A 17,538-nucleotide genomic window follows, 5' to 3' on the forward strand; every position below is an offset into this window, starting at 1 on the left:
TGTCCGAGGGCTACTGTGTGCAGACCTTTATTTATTTATATTTATACCTTTAACTTCTGGTCCAGCACCTGCCTACAACGTTTTACTTAACATTATTACTGCACAGACATTCACACTCCAATCACAACACAATACCTTGAGAGGAAACACCAGCATGTAGAAGTTAAGTTGTGAGTGGAGGTGACTGAGACCCTCAAGGGAGACCCAAAAACAAGACGGTTCCTGCCTCTTCTTGCCTTCTATTTCCTCCGCTCTGTTTGTGTGTCTTTGTGTGTGCGTGTGTGCGGCCTGTCCCGCAGGATCCTCCTTCAACAACTACAAAACTGGGTCAAAGCCCGAGGAATAGGAGAGAAAAAGACAGCAGCAGGAGAGAAGGACAGTGAGGGAAAGTGAGATGTGGGAGGGTGAAAAGGACAGGACAGATAGAAAGACGGAGACAGACGCGACGGAAACGGCCAACCTGTGCAGAGGGAGATCAGATGGAGAGAAAGAGACACAGGAAGAAGACAGAGGTGAGGGAGACAGGGAGTCGTGAAGGCAAACAGTGAAAAATCCACCTTCTATGAAGTTGCCTCCATCTTGATGAAATTCACATTAACAATGGAACTTCTATTCTAAACCCCTCCGGAATGGAGACGTGCAATGCAACATGTTGAAATATTTCTGGAACTATTTGAGATATTAAACAGCTTGTACAAGCGCTGGGAAATGGCCTAGTTTGCAGTTAAGTGTCCTAGATCGGGTCTTAAAAGCCAAATGCTTAATTCAACATGAAGTAAACATAAAGGGAGTTCCAACCCCCCACAGAGACACCTTAAAGAGAGTCTTTTTCATTCTTTGTTTTTCAAGGTCTGACAGCGTAGAGGGTGAGCAGTTGATTTCATGAAGCACACAAGCAGTGTGCTGTGAGTAAGTGTGCAGCAAAAAGCACTTTTTCTTTATTTTACATATAACTTGTCATTTTTACATTTTAAACACAAGATACATTTGTTTCATTTGGACAAAGACAAAACAGCTAGCCAAGCTAACCGTATCCCGTTTTATATTTAATAAACATATCCTGGCTGCAGTTGTACTTTTAATGAGACGAGAGTGGTTTTAAAATCTAGGCATGTTAGTCTTAATTTAGTCAAAGAAAACAGGACCTTTTTCAGTCTAGTTTTAGTCAACATATTATATTGAAAATGTCAGTCGATCTACTCCAAACCAAAAAAAAGTATAAGATTTCATGTCCTCTTCTTTTTTAGACTTAAAGTTTTATTTGAAAAACTGCATTTTAGTCACATCTTTTTTTTTGTCAACAATATTGTATGTTCATATAGTCATAGTTAGTGTTTAATGACGTCGATGTCTTCATCTCATCTTATTTGTGGAAGAAAAGGACATTGAAGAGATATTTTGTCAAAGTGTTCATTGGTAATATAAACACTGGTGAGCTGAGGACAAGACAGAGTCTGTACTAGGGTTAGATTATCTTACAATGTGTTCCAGTTAAATACCAGAAGATTTTTTAACGGCATTTATTTTACATTTAACAGCAGGAATGCTCTGTATGTAATTTACATGGCCTGCATTAATTATAAAAAAATGTCATCACATTCTAATGATATTGCAGTTTTTTACACGCTGGTCAACTGCTCCACACAGATTCCAAGTAAACGTACTTTATTTTTCAGTCTTGCCGAGGCCGTATCCAGCACTGCCAGTCCTGATGTATATTACATGTTTACATGGGTTTCCTTTCGAGCTGCAGCTCTGCTCGGACATCAACACAGCTGACGGCTTGTTTCCAGAAAGCAGTCCATCTTTCGTTGCACTGACTTTTGCCGCTAGCTGCTAAAAGCAGTGGCGGGCCGTGCATTTTGTACCTGGGCCTTCTGTGGTGTCCTACTACACTTGAGCCATCTCCTAATAAGCTCATTATGACGACACAGCTATGGTTATTTGTTTCTAGGAGTGTAACTACACGTATTCGTATATTAAACCGTTCGGTACGAGGCTTACGAACCGAACAATACGTTTGAATAATACTAGTGCATTTGGAAAATGCAGAAGCTTAAATTGAGGGAAATATAATGTTTTCGGTGGACTGCGCTCACGTAGGAGACAACGGGCTGTGTGACCTCTGAACCGGAACAATAACAAAAAACAGCTGAGGCCCCGCACGTGTCTTCAGGAAGGCTAAGCTAACTAGCTTAGCGGGGAAACAACAGCCCGAACGGATTCAATGGTCCGGACAATAACCCCGCGCATGACAGGATGCTTCGTCATTAATGGACAATGCATATAGTCAAAATCAATGTAATTAACACAATAACAAGAACAAACTCACAAGAACCAGTCACATATATTTATATGACAACAAAGCAATAAATCGATCCAGCAACACAGCAGCGCTAGAGCACGAGCCATTCATATTCTTCATAAAAACGACACGATAGACAAATGAACACAGTAGTAGCGATACTGCAGATGTAAAAACGCAAAAGCAGTTGACTAACCAAAGCTGCTGTTCACTTAAAGACAAAGTCCATCCTCCTTTCTTTGTTAACAAAGATTTCAATGACGCAGTTATACAGAACATCGGTGGGGTTCAGTTCCAGCCAGAGGTCCTCCTGTGAACGTGTTCGTTGAGTTGTAGATCCACTCTGGTTTCTCCAAAAGTTTTCAAAAGCACGTAGCTTGTGGTGTCCTGTCGTGTAGCTGCCTTGGTTAGCGTAGCGTAGCTCCAAACACCAAGAGCTCAGTTGCAAATGAAACGCATTCTTAGCCATAAAATGTGCAACGCTTCTCTGACGCTGTCAGCCAGAAATACCGTTCCATGCTGTAAAATGATAAAATAGCTATAACTTTGTGATTCAGTTTAGGCCAGCAGAGAAGGCTTAGCTGGCCCTGACGGCCCACCACTGGCTAAAATATCATAGAAGTGCGTAGACACTGAAACAACAAAATATAGCATGCTTAAATATAGAACAGCCTCATGACAAGCTGCTATGCCAGCTCCAAACCGATGAATTGTTAAAGACAAAACAATTCTGATATTCTCACCATGTTCTGTCCTGATGTCAGATTCAGATAAATATATGTGTCTTCATATATTCAATAATCTTAATGCATTTGCTATTATTATTCACAGTGTTTGGATTTGTGCTGTATGAACTGCCCTCTTGCATGTACTTCTGCATCAGCTTGTGTTTTTCTGTTACCCATAATGCCTTTAGACAACCCGTAGGGTTGAGGCATCAACATGCCATGCCAGCATTTAGCTGTTGGTTTAGTGAAGACAGTAGTAGTAAAAGTACAGAACCAGCAAGAAGAGAGAACAAATGGTCCAAAGATATAGATAGCTATTTAGAACCACTGTTTATTTTGCTCCCTGTTTTTCATGTATTTTTAAAAATATAAATGATATTATATTACATTACAGCACTGCATTGCTACAAAACAGCTACAGAATGTCATTCAAAGTTCAAATTAACAAGCTGCTGCTTCCTCAGTTATTTTTCTCTACCAAACAACAAACTACATCATTTTGTAATTCCAATATCGACCTTACATAAAACATTGAAATCCATTGAAAGCCATCACAGATGTGTAGCAATGATTTGTACTAATATGCATGTCATGTGTAATTGTGTCTGATCTCAAAACAGAAATGTCCTTGTTCTCCTTTCAAGCAAGTTTCTGTGTCACTTTTCTTTTTTCTTTTTTTTTAAACTTTTTGTTCGGTTAGCTGTCATCAACGTGAGCTTCTATTGCATTTACTTCAATCCTAAAACATGAATGCATGCTGCAGGGAGAAAGAAGACCAACAGTAGTGCTGCTACCACTGATCTCATTACAGAGACCGCTCTCTCAGCATGTGATAACTTAATGACCGTACTCCATCCGGACACATCAAAAACACTACTTTAACCACAGAAGGCTTCTTTGAACCAGCATGGCACCGGACGGTACAATAGTCCTCATGAGGACACGGAGATGAGTCCCACAGCAATTACACTGTGCGTCACTCACTTTCACTGTCTCTCTCTGTGTCCTGGTCTCACTTTGTTTTTGTCCTTCTTGACTCCATTATTGCTCCATGTCTGCCTTTTCCTGCTGCTCTTCATCACTGCCCATTATCTGTCTCTTTACATGTTGCCCCTTTTAACCTTGGTTCTCTTTGTTCATGTGAACGTTGCTATCGTTAGTATGCAGTGGGACTAGCAAAATTAAGATTCCTGAATACAAATGTATATATTGGAAGCAATGTCTCCTTACACAACGATTAGTCAGATATCTTAAAGTTACTCTTTATTTATTTTTTAATTTTTCAATGAATGTCCGGCAACAAAACCACTTGGTTAGGTTTAGGAAAAGGCAACGTAGCATTAGTCAATGTTGACTTTTGGTTTCCCACAGGACAACAGCGGTGTCCTGTTGGTGACAGTCTGGTATTTTAAGAGCCAGCAACCCTCCCTACATGGACCTTACCACTCTTTATCCTTTGTCACCTGTAGGGGCTCACAATTACATGCAAATTGATATACAAAAGCTCATAATTTGTGTAGGTATCGCTAAGAGCAGTGTGTGAGAACAGCCTGATGAAAGTGGTCCTCTTCCAGTTCTCTGTTGCACTGTCTAAATAACTGCTCAACCTTTACGAGAATCAATCAATTCAAGATCTTTGGGAGCGTTGTAAGCATAAGTTGTGAATATCTCTCCAGAAATGAAATCTAAGGTTCCAAATATTCACTTGTGGTGATTTTGCACCTGCAGCTCCAGGATGTCTGCTTCCCTTCCCTGCCATTTCACATCAGTTTGAAACTGTTAGACAACAAAACAGTAGTAATTGTAGAGTGTGTTCCTTAAAAAAAGAATAAAAAACAAAACAGAACACAGTTGATTTGATTGATCGTGACTGATTTGAGTCCCTCCCACACTTTAACTCTTCCAATCCAACCCGGTTCCCTAATGCATCACTGTGGCTGCACACATCTAGCCATGAAATTACCCTGTCACTCACCATGATCTGTCCACTTACACCATGCCCCACTGACCACACTTTGTGCTACTGTGTTACTGATAATGACCGAACTGAACGAATCCACAGAAATAGGCTTTGCCACTGTAAAGGAAACCTCCAGAATGCTGCAGAACTGACTGTAGATTCCCCAAAGACTGTATGATTACCAGTAGGGCCTCTGTGTGACGCTGTACGACTGCTACTAGACAGACATGACTCCTGTCAATAAGAGCTAACTAATTAACTGATTTTGTCTCCCTAAGAATCCTAGTAAAATGACACATCATGGAAATATGTATCTGTTGCCGGCCTCAGTATTTAAGTTGTGTGCGTAAGGTCGCTCAAGCGATGTAAACCTAACCATGTAGTTTTGTTTCAGATCAAAATATGAATCATGTCTAAAGCTGCAACCTTTTCTTTTGAAAGTGCAGCTTTCTTATTTTGCTCTATCTAAAGCATTATAATGGAAGTGATAACAAATGATAACACTCAGAGTGATGTTATCACAGGCTGGCACAGATCAGGACAGAGTGAAAGTATGAAAATGTACTTCATTTTTTTATACCACCTTATTTTTTTTGACTAGATGTCATAAAATTTGACCATCTGCTTGGAAGTATTCATCTGGCCGGCTCCTCAGTGATCATGCACAGCTTCATCAGCTTGTTCTGAGCAGACAGGTGTGGAAGCTCCCATGTTCCTGGTGGAACATAGCTCCAATCAAAACAGCTCCATTATTTAACAGCTTACAAGCAAACAGCTTGTGTTCTGAGATTACGGCTTCAGATAATGTTTGTTTATAATGACCAGTGCTATATTGTACAGTCATTCAGAAACATGTCAGCCATCTAAGCTGCTGTACACTAGGGGTGGAAATCACCAGAGGTCCCACGATACGATATTATCACGATACGATATTATCACGATACTGCGATATTATCACGATACGATATTATCACGATACTGCGATATTCTGAGTATTGCGATAACATAGGCCTATATTGCAATTTATTACCTTTTTCAACTTCAAATTATGTCCCCAAAGGAAAACTGTGTCAACATGTTTTATCTAATAAGATAAAGTTTTCAGTCTGTTCTTCTCACTTCAATCATTTTTATTGCAGCAAAATAGGATTGTCAAGCAGACAGACTGACCAACAATGTCATAAATGTTGCATGAACCTGACAAACTGAACTGTTTGTATTACTACATAGTCCAACTTAACTAAATGCAAACGTGTGGACTCAGTATATGAACTATAACTTATATAAGTAGGATATTAGAGTTATATAACTCGGTATAACTTGTGATGCGTGCACGTCGAGGGCAGAGAGACAGTTATGCTCTGCACTCTCCCCATGAGCCTGGCTGCTGTTGGCAGATTTAACCCCGTTGTGAGGCCAGATGTCTCTATCTTTGTTTTGACCAACTTCCTACCAATCACGCTGACCCGGGACCTTTGCTGACCTCACCAGAAAATAACTCAGCACCATCTAGTGGACTGAAAAAGCAATTGATTTGATTTGATGAATTTATTTTTATTTAATAGTTTATATAATAAAAGATCGATACTTGGCGTCCGTGTATCGATATAATATCACCACGCAAAATATCGCGATACTATGCTGTATCGATGTTTTCCCCCACCCCTGCTGTACACTCAACCAGCCTAACATACATGCGAGGGTATAGTATTTTACTTTTAAGTCTGCAAATAGAAGCCAAATTTGTTATTTTTCTTGATTTTTCTTGATTTAAAAAGTCCAATATTTTCCATATTGTGGCCTCAGGTCCTTTCATGTGTCATCTGTCTGTTCTGACTAAACACATTTTGAAAAAATGTTTTCGACTGATATTGCAATTGATTATGATTTGAAATTTGCAGTTGGCCATATTTATATTTATTATGCAGCCCTACTGTCTGTAATAATTGTAATAAGCTTCTTAATTGTTGTTGTTAACAAATGAGGTAGAATGAACACTGTAAATATATAATAATACATGGACGGAATGAACCAACATTTTGTAATGATCTGCTGCATTTGTTAATACATTATTAGATATTGCAGTGATTATTAAAAAAGTTGGGTGTTGCATTTTTTTATGAAAATTGAATAGTACATTATGCATTATGTATTAACCAACCAACATGGATGTCTTCAATCATAAAAACTATTTTTGAAATACAATACAATTAATTATCTACATTATTATCATTATTATTATTATCATTATTATTATTGGCCAACACCACAAGTGTCACTGTATCCCTTAGCTCTCTTGAACACATCTTGAAACATCCTCTGCAATAAGTAATGATTGATAACAAAATGTGGGGAAATGTATAACATATTGCATTCAAGCTGTTGATTACAAAATGCAGGAGATCTCAAAAATGTGGCAGTTACATAAGGAAGTTCAAATGTATTACTTTCTGTCTAGTTATAATGCAGTGTTAATAAATACTGTGTTGTTAAACTTTGTCTTTTGACAGAGTAAGCCTGAGTAAGCCTGTTAACAACATGTGGCCTACATGCATTCATGTATGTACACGTTAATAAAGTGAGGCACAGACGGTGGGTAATTGTAAGTGGGTAAGTGGGTAACACTTTCTACCTTAAGAAGGCCACAGATCCACCATCTTGTTTTTCTTTTCTTTTCGTTGTTTTCTTAAGCAAAGCTCCAGATTGTCTGGGTCTTGGTTTTATAATGGTGATTCTCCATGCTGTATGACTAACATGTAAGCTTCTGTGATCTCTCAATTTAAAAGCACTCCCCCATTGTGTCTCTGTGCGTGCTACACGTCTGAGGAAAGGAGAGGTTAGAGTGCACATGTATCCGTGTAGTAAGTAGAGGAGGAATGTACACTAAGTGATAATGCAGCCTGCTGCCAAGAAAATGACATTAACACCCAGACCTTATCAAGGACACTGGCAACTGTCTCTCTCTCTCTCGCACACACACACACACACACACACACACACACACACACACACACTCACACTCACACACTCACACAATCTTACACACTCTCATACAAACATGTATAGACACTAAAAAGCGTGCACACATCCAGGGAGGGAGAGGCTGGGAGACAGGGAGAGAGACAGAGGGAGGAGGAGGGCATTATCTTGATGAAACAGTGCTTGATAAAGCAGCCCGGGCCAACCTGAACACAGCTCTGCCTTCTTTTAATGGAGATTACACAGTCATGGTCGAGCTTGAGCTCATCTTGTTTAACACTGCATGCAACTACATCACTGTACGTGTGTGTGTGTGTGTGTGTTTGTGACAGCATGTCTGATCTAATATGCTCCTATCTCTTTACACATCAAGCCTCGTTACCGCACAGCTTCTGACCCCAGATCTGGCAGCCGATCACATCACCAAATCTTGCTGACCAATGAGAGCACACATGGATGGACCATGGAGTGTGGAGCAACACTACCTCGGCATCGACATCACAAGGTCTACAAATCACATGGCTCATTCAGGGTTGTAGTAGCACATATGTTTTTGCTAATACCTGCAAATGTTCAGTCAGAGGAAGACTTCCACTTATGGTTTTTAAAATTGCCCTTAAATTTACCTCCAGGTATCGTTGAAAAACGGCCCTGTCTCTTAAATTTAGCATTCTGAAAACCTGCAGATGCCTCGAGTCGAAACCTGAATAATTTGTAGACCTTGATCTCATGATTGCTCTCAGCTGCACCAGAAGGTTCTTCTTTTTTTCCCTCCTAGTTTCTTCTTTCTGTGGCATGGTATAGGTTGCGTTCAGATCATACATACCTCCTTGTCTACATATTTTCTTGCCCGGTTTCCTGGCACAATCCTTGGATATTCTTTTGACTGTAAAATGAATAAAAGACTAAAGAATAACATGGAGCCCCTGGACGCGCAACGCACACAGGAGCTGGCATGCACACGCAAACACACACACACACACACACACACACACACACACACACACACATTGCTGAGAGGAAGGAAAGGGAGAAATAAAGATGGAGGGAAAGAATGAAACAGACCAGTTGGCCAGCCAGTCATTCAGCCAGTCATTCAGCCAGTCAGCCAAATCAATCGGTGATGGTCATGACAACGACTGTCTTGTTTAATGAACTGCAGCCATTGTGGCTTGGCACAATATGCTATGATGAGCTACAGTAATGAGGAGAGGAGAGGAGGGAGTCTGCAGAGGAGAGCAAACAAGGCAACGAGGAGAAGAAACAGTTGGGTAGAGGAGGGAAAGATGGAAAACGGAAGGAAGAAGATGGAGGCAGCTATGGAGTGGAATGAAAGGATTAACTGGTCTTCATGGATGTCACACACACAACCACTCTTTCACACACTCATGTTCTATAAGCAGTGTCATGCACATTAAACGTGCACAATGTCATGCTTTCCCTCTACTGACGGACAGACAGACAGACAGGGACAGAAACAACACACCCTTCATTCTACCAGGATGTGATGGGTTCAAAACCCTCCGCCCACCAGCCCCACAATCATCCTGCCCCGGGCCCGCAGGCTAACTCACCATCCTCAGTGGGGACGTAGATGTTGATATAGAGGCAGTCCTCGCTCTGGTCCTGGACGTATGTGGACACAACGTCGATGCTGTTGGTGAACCACACCGGCAGCATCACGTCTGGCAGGCGGCCCTCCACGATGCTCTGAGGGCACACCGGGGCAAAGTGCGTGGCGTTGCGGATCTCCGGCCACGACACCGGTGGCTCTGGTGGTTGAAAGCGGCGCTCGCCGGTGGGCGGGGCAGCGTACGGGACGCCCAGGAACTGCACGACGGGACCCAGGATCTCGTTGTTGAGCTCCTTCTTAACGCCACGCAGCTTGCCATACGTGGTGGTGACCACCGGGTCGTTCTCGTCGAGTTTCTGAGCCGACACAGCAGTAGGAGATGCCTGCAGCAGCAGCATCAGTCCCAGCCCTATTAGAGAGGACACCCACCGACCACTGCTTAAGGAACCTTCAAGCCTTACGTATCCCATCAGCCTGCTCTTACTCTTGGCAGTCTGGAGTAGCTGACAACCAGTCCTTGAATGGTGCCTCCACTGGGACATAGTTGCGACTCCTTGTTTTCAACTTGTTTGCTGTGTCTTCTTTTGTCCTCTTTGAGTGAAAAAGAATCCTTATTTTCTATCCCTCACTTACGCCATGCAGATGCAAACACAAACAGACAATCACACTAAAACCACATTCGCACACAAGCATAAGTAGGGGAAAACTCCGGAGCAGAAGAGGTCGTGGTTGCTAATGATCCTTTTTAAAATCCAGGCAGTGCAAACCACCCGGTGGAAATGTAGCAGCCATCAGTTACCTACAGTTCAGTTGAAGGGAAATCTGAGAACTATTCCTCACGATACGGACAATATTCCTCAAAAAGGTCCGGCCAATGAGCACTGCGATGAAGAAGAGAACAGCAAGGATGTCGTCTTTAAGCTCCGCTTGTCAGAAGGTAGACAAGCCAATCGGTGATGAGGGTTTCCATCATTTAGAGGTGACTGCCGTGTACAGGAGCAGGAGTAGTCGTGCAGTGGGTAAACTTGTAGTCCGTCCCCTACAACACAGAAACAAAATTACAATCAGCATTCCCACAAAGACAGCGAATGATATTCTCAATTCAATCCCCTTCATTTTCTTGCCTGCTGCTAGACAGTAAAATATCAGCAATTAGTAGGAGGGCCATTTGATTTGTGTTACACCCCGATGCACAAGCATCAATCAGTTTAAGAGGAACATAACATCTATTTATAGCACATGACAGTAAGTGTAACAAGCAAGGTGATTGTCAGTATGCTTGGCGACAGATGTTTGCAGGTTATGGTGGAGACACCCGGTGCTAGTGGGTGGGGATAGTTTTGGGAGAGAGCCATAGACTTGGATGCATACTCCCAGCAGCAATACGATGGTATAAACTACAGGCGTGGAGAATTTATCAAATACTTAATCCTATCATAAACATACAATCGTTTCTACGTGCAAATATTGTGGTTTGAGTAAGAATTTATAAAAAAATATCGGTGTTGATGTTTTACAGTGAGGCTTAAATACAAGACAGTATGAGGATGAGGTACTTTGATGAAATGATACAATGATTTCTGTATTCAAAATCAAAGTTGAATATGGTTGACACTTCAATCTCATCTTTTATGGCAAAGTTTTCTGGTTAGCTGCTTGTCAACAGTTTTTCTTGCTTCTAAGAGAGTTGGGCCAGAGGTCTTAAGGGAAACTCACTCCTGTGGTATATGCTGCATCTGAAATCAGCCACACCTATTGGTTTCAATGTGAACCCACACATGTCAGCCTTTTCCTTTGTCCAATTTCCCAGTGTTGACATGTATCTCGTGAGAGACATGGCTATCATATGATGCAACACACTGCACCTGTTACATTTAATTAATGTTGCTACCGCCGGTAGACAAGAAAAACATATCTTCTTTATACAATGCATGTGTTTTGTAAGAGAAAACCCAAATCACTATCAGCATTTGATCAATTTGGTGTCATAACATTTGGAAAGTCTAAAAGAGCTGCACTGTTCAGTCTTTGTATCCTCATATTGTCCAGGCCAACGCAGTCAGCTCGTCATCACTTGAGCAGGAAATGTCAGCTGTTCAGCAGTAAATTCAATTTCAATCAGTTTTAATCTGAAAAGCGTGTACAGTTAACAATATGCACAAAAGTAGTGAACATATCTATAAAAAGTGAGGTTAGTAAAAAAAACGTCCGCTGAGACAAGGAAGCAAATGAACTGAAATAAATCCAAATGATATCTCGCCTTAAAGAACCAGACAAGAGGAATTTTAGTAGGAAATCTATATGCTTGTGCATGCATTTGTGTGTGGCTGTGTGTGTGTGTGATGTAGAACAGTTATAGTTTTTTCATCTGCAGGATGTGTTTTTTTTACACTTTTCTACTGCTTAAGAGTCAATGTTCCACCTGGATGAGCTTCAGATTTCATACTCTGAGGAAATCCCATTCAGCTACACACACACACATTAAACGCACACACACACACGCTGACATGACAATTTTTTGTTGATAAAAAACACACTATTTACACACACACACCAAGAGACAAGGGAGATATGATGCTCACATTTATATGTGAGAGCACACGCCCTATTGTCCTCACAGTAGTGAACACACCCACACACACACACACACACACACACACACACACACACACACACACACACACACATCCCAGACAGAGAGGTGGGAGTACAGACGTTTACAACATCAGCAGCAGGAAAACCATAATGGGCAGAAAAGGAGGAAATAGACAGGAGATATAGATCGTGTGTGTGTGTGTGTGTGTGTGTGTGTGTGTGTGTGTGTGTGTGATATACAGACAAGAACCTAACACTGAGTGCATGACAGTGTTTGATCATTGATCATTTAGATATACCAAAGCATATGATATGCATATAAGGAGGTAATTAGAGAACCATGACAGGAACAGGAGAATGGTAGAACATGAAACTAAGTATGCGTTAATCTATCTCACACACACACATTTCAAGAAATACAAAAGGACTAACTGGTGGGTCTTATTGCAGAGTTCTACTGTTTGCAGTATATTTTCTGTAACTGAAAGCTTATTTGCATGTAACAAAAGCTCGGTTTTCTGAGAGTATTTCAAAGTCTTCTATAGTTGGATTCACTTCAAATCTTTCCAAACTTTATCAATTATGTACATCTGGTAGGAACATGCGTCTTAGGCGATTCGAAGGGTGAACAACCAGTGAGGCGTTTAGGAATTTGATCACTGAAATCACTGGCCAAGGTGTTCTGGAAAACATTTGACCGCGAATATTTTGGAGTGCTTATGCATCCTAATGCGTCAACCCGAACAAGGACGTAGCTGTAAAATACGTCAAAGCTGCAGCTCTCCGTTTGTTCCTCCTTTTTCTCGTCTCCAGTTGGTTCAGAAATCGCGTACAGCAAGCTGGCTTCGTCCACCATGCCTGGACATTTTGAAAAGCCCATAGAAATAATTACGAGTGCTTTTATCTTTTTCTTTTCATTCCCGGCAGATCAGACAAGGGAGATTGTCTGCGGGTTAAAACAACAAGGCATTTGGTCTCAAACGGATGTGATGTTTGTGTTTATATGAATATAGAGTGGAAAAGTGAGATCCAATCACAAGTGGTCCCTGTAGACGCATGTGTTGACACATTCTAATGCCAGATGTGAAGGGAAGTGATTCGATCTGTCCACATGTTGATGCCAGGTGTACACAGAGTCGAAGACCACTGTGAGTGATTCACAGCAATCTGGTGTTATAGATATATTACAAAGATTATTAACAGAACATTTTTATGTCTGAATGAACATTTATATTTTTGTGCTGCATTGTAATCCCCCCCAACCCCCCACCCCTCCCCTGTCTCACTTCTGGAACTAAACCCACATCCTTGCTCTCCACTGTATGTATCGGTGTGTTCTGACTCCTCCCCTGCCTGGCCCTGTTTGGCTGCTCTATGTGTGTGTCCAATTCTGCCAGCATGGACCTAAATTCACTAGTGATGCTCATGTGCTCTATTCCTGTTTGAAGTCAGGGGAGTGGAGGTTTTAATGAGGAACATGGCTGCACCATCAGACTGCACAGTAAAATAGAATATTTTAGAAGAAATTTGAAGAGATAGAAATTTAAAGAAAACAATTCACTCCAATACCAGACACAGCAGCTCTACTCAGCGGGTGAACACTGACCTCATAAAAGCAACAGCGCCTCCGTTAAAGTAGGGGCCAATGTTTGCGATAAAACAGAAGAAGAAGCAGATAGCGGCAGTGCAGAGAGCTGGAGGAGGACTGAGTAAACACGGCGAAAACTACTCTAATGCAGCCGCAAAGTAGAGAGAAAATAAATGAAACCAAAGTCTGTCAACTACCATGCGGAATTAGGACCACTGTTAGAAAAACACAATAAAAGATATGTGGATTTAGAGAATTAGGTCTGAATAGAATAGGTTGCTTGGAGTCATATATGTTATAGCATAGTCTATAAGCTATTGTAGCCTCCAGTTGTTTTGACTTGTAAAAGTCTGCAGTGCATTTCGCTGGTCTTTCCTCGATGCTCAGCAAACTTTATCGGTGGTGGTGAAGTTGTGGACAGTAAGCTACACGGTGGCGAGATGTTTGCCTGATCACAAGTGCTGCTGGTTAGTTGCGGTTTTCCATCTCTAACACAGAGCAGTGCACAGCTGCTTCACTAAACGTTGTTCTCATTCTAATATCTAAAATCATGCTGAAACACTTACGAGCTATAAAACTCAAGTTATAAAAAATAATTTAATTTAATAAATGACTGCATTTTACTCCACTATATTTAGATATTTTGAAGTGTCACCTTGAATTGCACCCGACTCTTGTGTTTTCCTTTTAAAGACACCATAAACACCATGAACTAGAAATCAAGTGATGCTCTAAACTTCCTTGTTTATCGTATACTTTTACATCTTTATTTTGAAATGATGTCTTTGTACTATTGCACTGTGTGTATTGCCACGCCCCTCTCACCAAGTCAAATCCTTGTCTGTGCAAACATCTTTAAACCGTTTCTGACTGTGATGCTCTCAGCTGAGAGTCTGGCTGGATTGTCACCAGCTTGCTGGGTCGTCCAGGTGCAGTGAGTGTGTGTGCAACACAGACATTCACGGTTTGCTTCTGGCATGGTGCCAGCTGAGTTGTGGCAGGGCTGTGTCTGGTTTCCTTCTGTGTTTTTTTTTATTTGACTTTCAATCATCATATACAAACAGGTACATCCATGAAATATGACCTCTGCATTGTAGGAGCAGTGGAGTGGACTGCTGTAAAGTGCCAGTGAACTACTTGGGCTTCAGTGTTTCGGTATCTCAAGGACACTTTGATATCGATAGGGATCGGGACTGAACAACCAACCTTGTGTTTAAAAACGACCCGCTCTACATACTGAGCCAAAGCTGTCATGTTGGGAGTTGGGAGTGATAAAGAATTGGTTCAAAAATAGCACAGTATGGTTGATAAGTCGGCTCCACAGACTTTGTTTAGTCAAATTCCCAATAATGACAGGACAAGTTCTTCCTCCAACACACTCTTATAAATACTTTTTTTTTAAATCCTCAAACGTCCAAGATGTTTAAAAAAAAAAAGAAATGTGTGTACAAGGTTTCATACCTGCTGACACATGAACAGACACACAAATATCTTGCTGAAGTGAATCTGTACATCTGTGCTCTTGGGTAAAAGGAATCATTTTACAAAAAATGAATACATTTAATATATAGTTTGACTTAATATCATGAACATTGATCACATGTAAAAATGATTAAATATATATCCAAAAAGAAGAGCTTAAAGCAACATTCAAAAGCACTTTAATTGTGTATTTGAAAGCATTACAATCCATATTCATCGTGTGAAATCATGTCAGCTGCCATGTTGATGCCAGAGGATAAACTGCTTGGTCGGCAGTTTTTCTTATTTGTTCAGGGACACAGAAGAATTGCCTACGAAACCTATTTTACTTTTAGCAAACTGAAGCTTCCTAAATGGTCCCTCTGGATCATGTAAAATGAGGAAACCATGGAAAATACCCACATTCTCTGCATATGATGGAAAATTACAACAGATTCAAATGCAGCAACTCAGAGTTTTGTTTTTAGTTATTTTACAGAGATTTATTGATTTGTGTTTTTGCTGTGGACAAGACTCAGTTGGATATGTGGCATTCTTCTGAGCAACAATCATGTTTAGCAATATTTGGAGATTTTGATTGCTGCTTATTTAGTCATGCAAATGTAATGTTATAGAGAATTACTCAATCTTTGAAAGCATGTTTTCCCAGGCATTAAACAGAGGGTTGAAATACTTTTTGTTTTAATTGTACTTCAGTGATTCAGCGTTGCATTTCCACAACATTGTCGGACTCATGATGGACAGTCTTAAAAAAGAGAAACATGTATGCAGCAGAACCAGAGATATCATCTTTTATATTACCTGCATTCTTCTTCCTTATCAAAACATAGCACCCACTTTACCCACAATGCAACTCGACTGCCAACAGTTGTTTCAGCGATTTGGGGGAGTTCTGCCAGCAGCAGCTGAGCAGCCGTGGGCCTCTAGCCTGCAGCAGAGATGGGCAGCAGGTTTTTATCAGACTTGTGGTCCTCAGCCACAGTGACTCAAGTGACATCATTTGAGGACAGTTATCACACTTCACACATTTTCCCCTGAAGTCATAAAAACGTTTTTTTTAACACATATGCAGTATTACTTTACACCTGAAAACAGACTTTGATGTAAAGTTATAGAGCTATAAACACGTAAAACTGATAAATTAGCATATCAAGAAGTAAATATCTTCCCTGATATGCTAATTTACACCCACAAGACACTAGACATTGTTGACCAAGTGGCTTGCAATAAAAATGTGTAACCCTAAAATGTGTGAAACTACATTAGAAACCGGGGAAGATATAATATTTACATAGGTAGCCCTTTTTTGTCATGTCAGATAGGGTCACATTCAATAAAAAATGAATGTGACACAGAATATGAGAGTAAATGTCTTTCTCAGGTGGGCAATTTTTTCAGTTTAAGCCCGGGGATGTGACAGTTTGCATCTGCTGATGTTATATTTTCCCGGAGGCCTCTTGGGATGCAGGCAGCAGTCAGTCAAGTGGCAACAGCGTGGGGGAGAGGGTGAAGCATTAAGGGAACAAACAATTTAAGTTTTCCATCTATCAGCTCAGAAACAGGGACATAAATCCCTATTTTTCTCCACGTAAAGCATCTGTTGAGTCGGATTAAGTAATGCTAGACGCTGTGCCTCTCTCCAATCGAACCATACAGAGGAGCAACAGGTGTGAACTCAAAGCACACGTGTTGATGAAGCTGACAGTCCTCCCAGCCCAGGCAGCCACACTGGCACTGAGTGCCCTCCCACCCGCTCCTCCCAGAAACCGTATTTCTAAACAAACCGCTGCTCGTCGACCACGGCGCACAAAACATGATACGTACACAAACAAATGCAGAACAGGGAGCCAGTGCTCGCAGAATAATAGCAGAGATGCAACAGACAAGAGAGAGAGGCAGTGAGGGGGCTGAACAGGAAGCTGTTCTCATTGATTGTTCGGCGGTTTTGTTAATGAGTCCATAAAAGTGTCTGCGAGTGTTTTTACAGCGAGGCTCGGGAGAAAGAAATGACATGCTGCTCTTTGTCATCAGGGACACATGAGCTGCTGAGAGGGACATAAACACGTCAACAAATCGAAGGCTGGTCATTTAGACGCCTGAAAGCTCTTCACAGTCTACACCAACAGGTAACACCCCGATTCAACCCTTCTGTCATTGTTACACGTCTGATCAACCAGGTTGCTTCAAATCTGATTTGCATGATTTGCCCAATGCAGCCCCATGATGGCACTGCATGTACTGTCTTTGACATCCTGCATGTGGAACGAAGACAGCCGCACGGGCAGAAAACCACTGAATAGATTCGACAAAACATGGAGGAAAGGTGCT

The 17,538-nt window shown here is 41.2% G+C and overlaps 1 protein-coding gene across 8 annotated transcripts in view; it reads right to left on the reverse strand.

Annotated features, from left to right (window-relative positions):
* nlgn1 (neuroligin 1) overlaps positions 1-9,961 on the reverse strand; it is a 304,475-nt gene extending 294,514 nt beyond the window's left edge. For 3 of the 8 annotated variants that reach the window (XM_076079318.1, XM_076079314.1, XM_076079315.1), the window contains exon 1: positions 9,543-9,877. In XM_076079318.1, the coding sequence (XP_075935433.1) occupies positions 9,543-9,652 (110 nt within the window). In that variant the 5' untranslated portion in view covers positions 9,653-9,877. Of the gene's footprint in view, positions 1-8,692; positions 8,709-8,798; positions 8,859-9,542 lie in introns of all 8 variants that reach the window. The other 5 variants (XM_076079316.1, XM_076079317.1, XM_076079312.1 and 2 more) reach the window with 4 other exon arrangements.
* Between the last annotated feature and the right edge of the window lie 7,577 nt (positions 9,962-17,538).

Source organism: Anarhichas minor, unplaced genomic scaffold, assembly GCF_050575085.1.
Source record: "Anarhichas minor isolate MPS153535 unplaced genomic scaffold, ASM5057508v1 ptg000071l, whole genome shotgun sequence".
Taxonomy (NCBI): domain Eukaryota; kingdom Metazoa; phylum Chordata; class Actinopteri; order Perciformes; family Anarhichadidae; genus Anarhichas; species Anarhichas minor.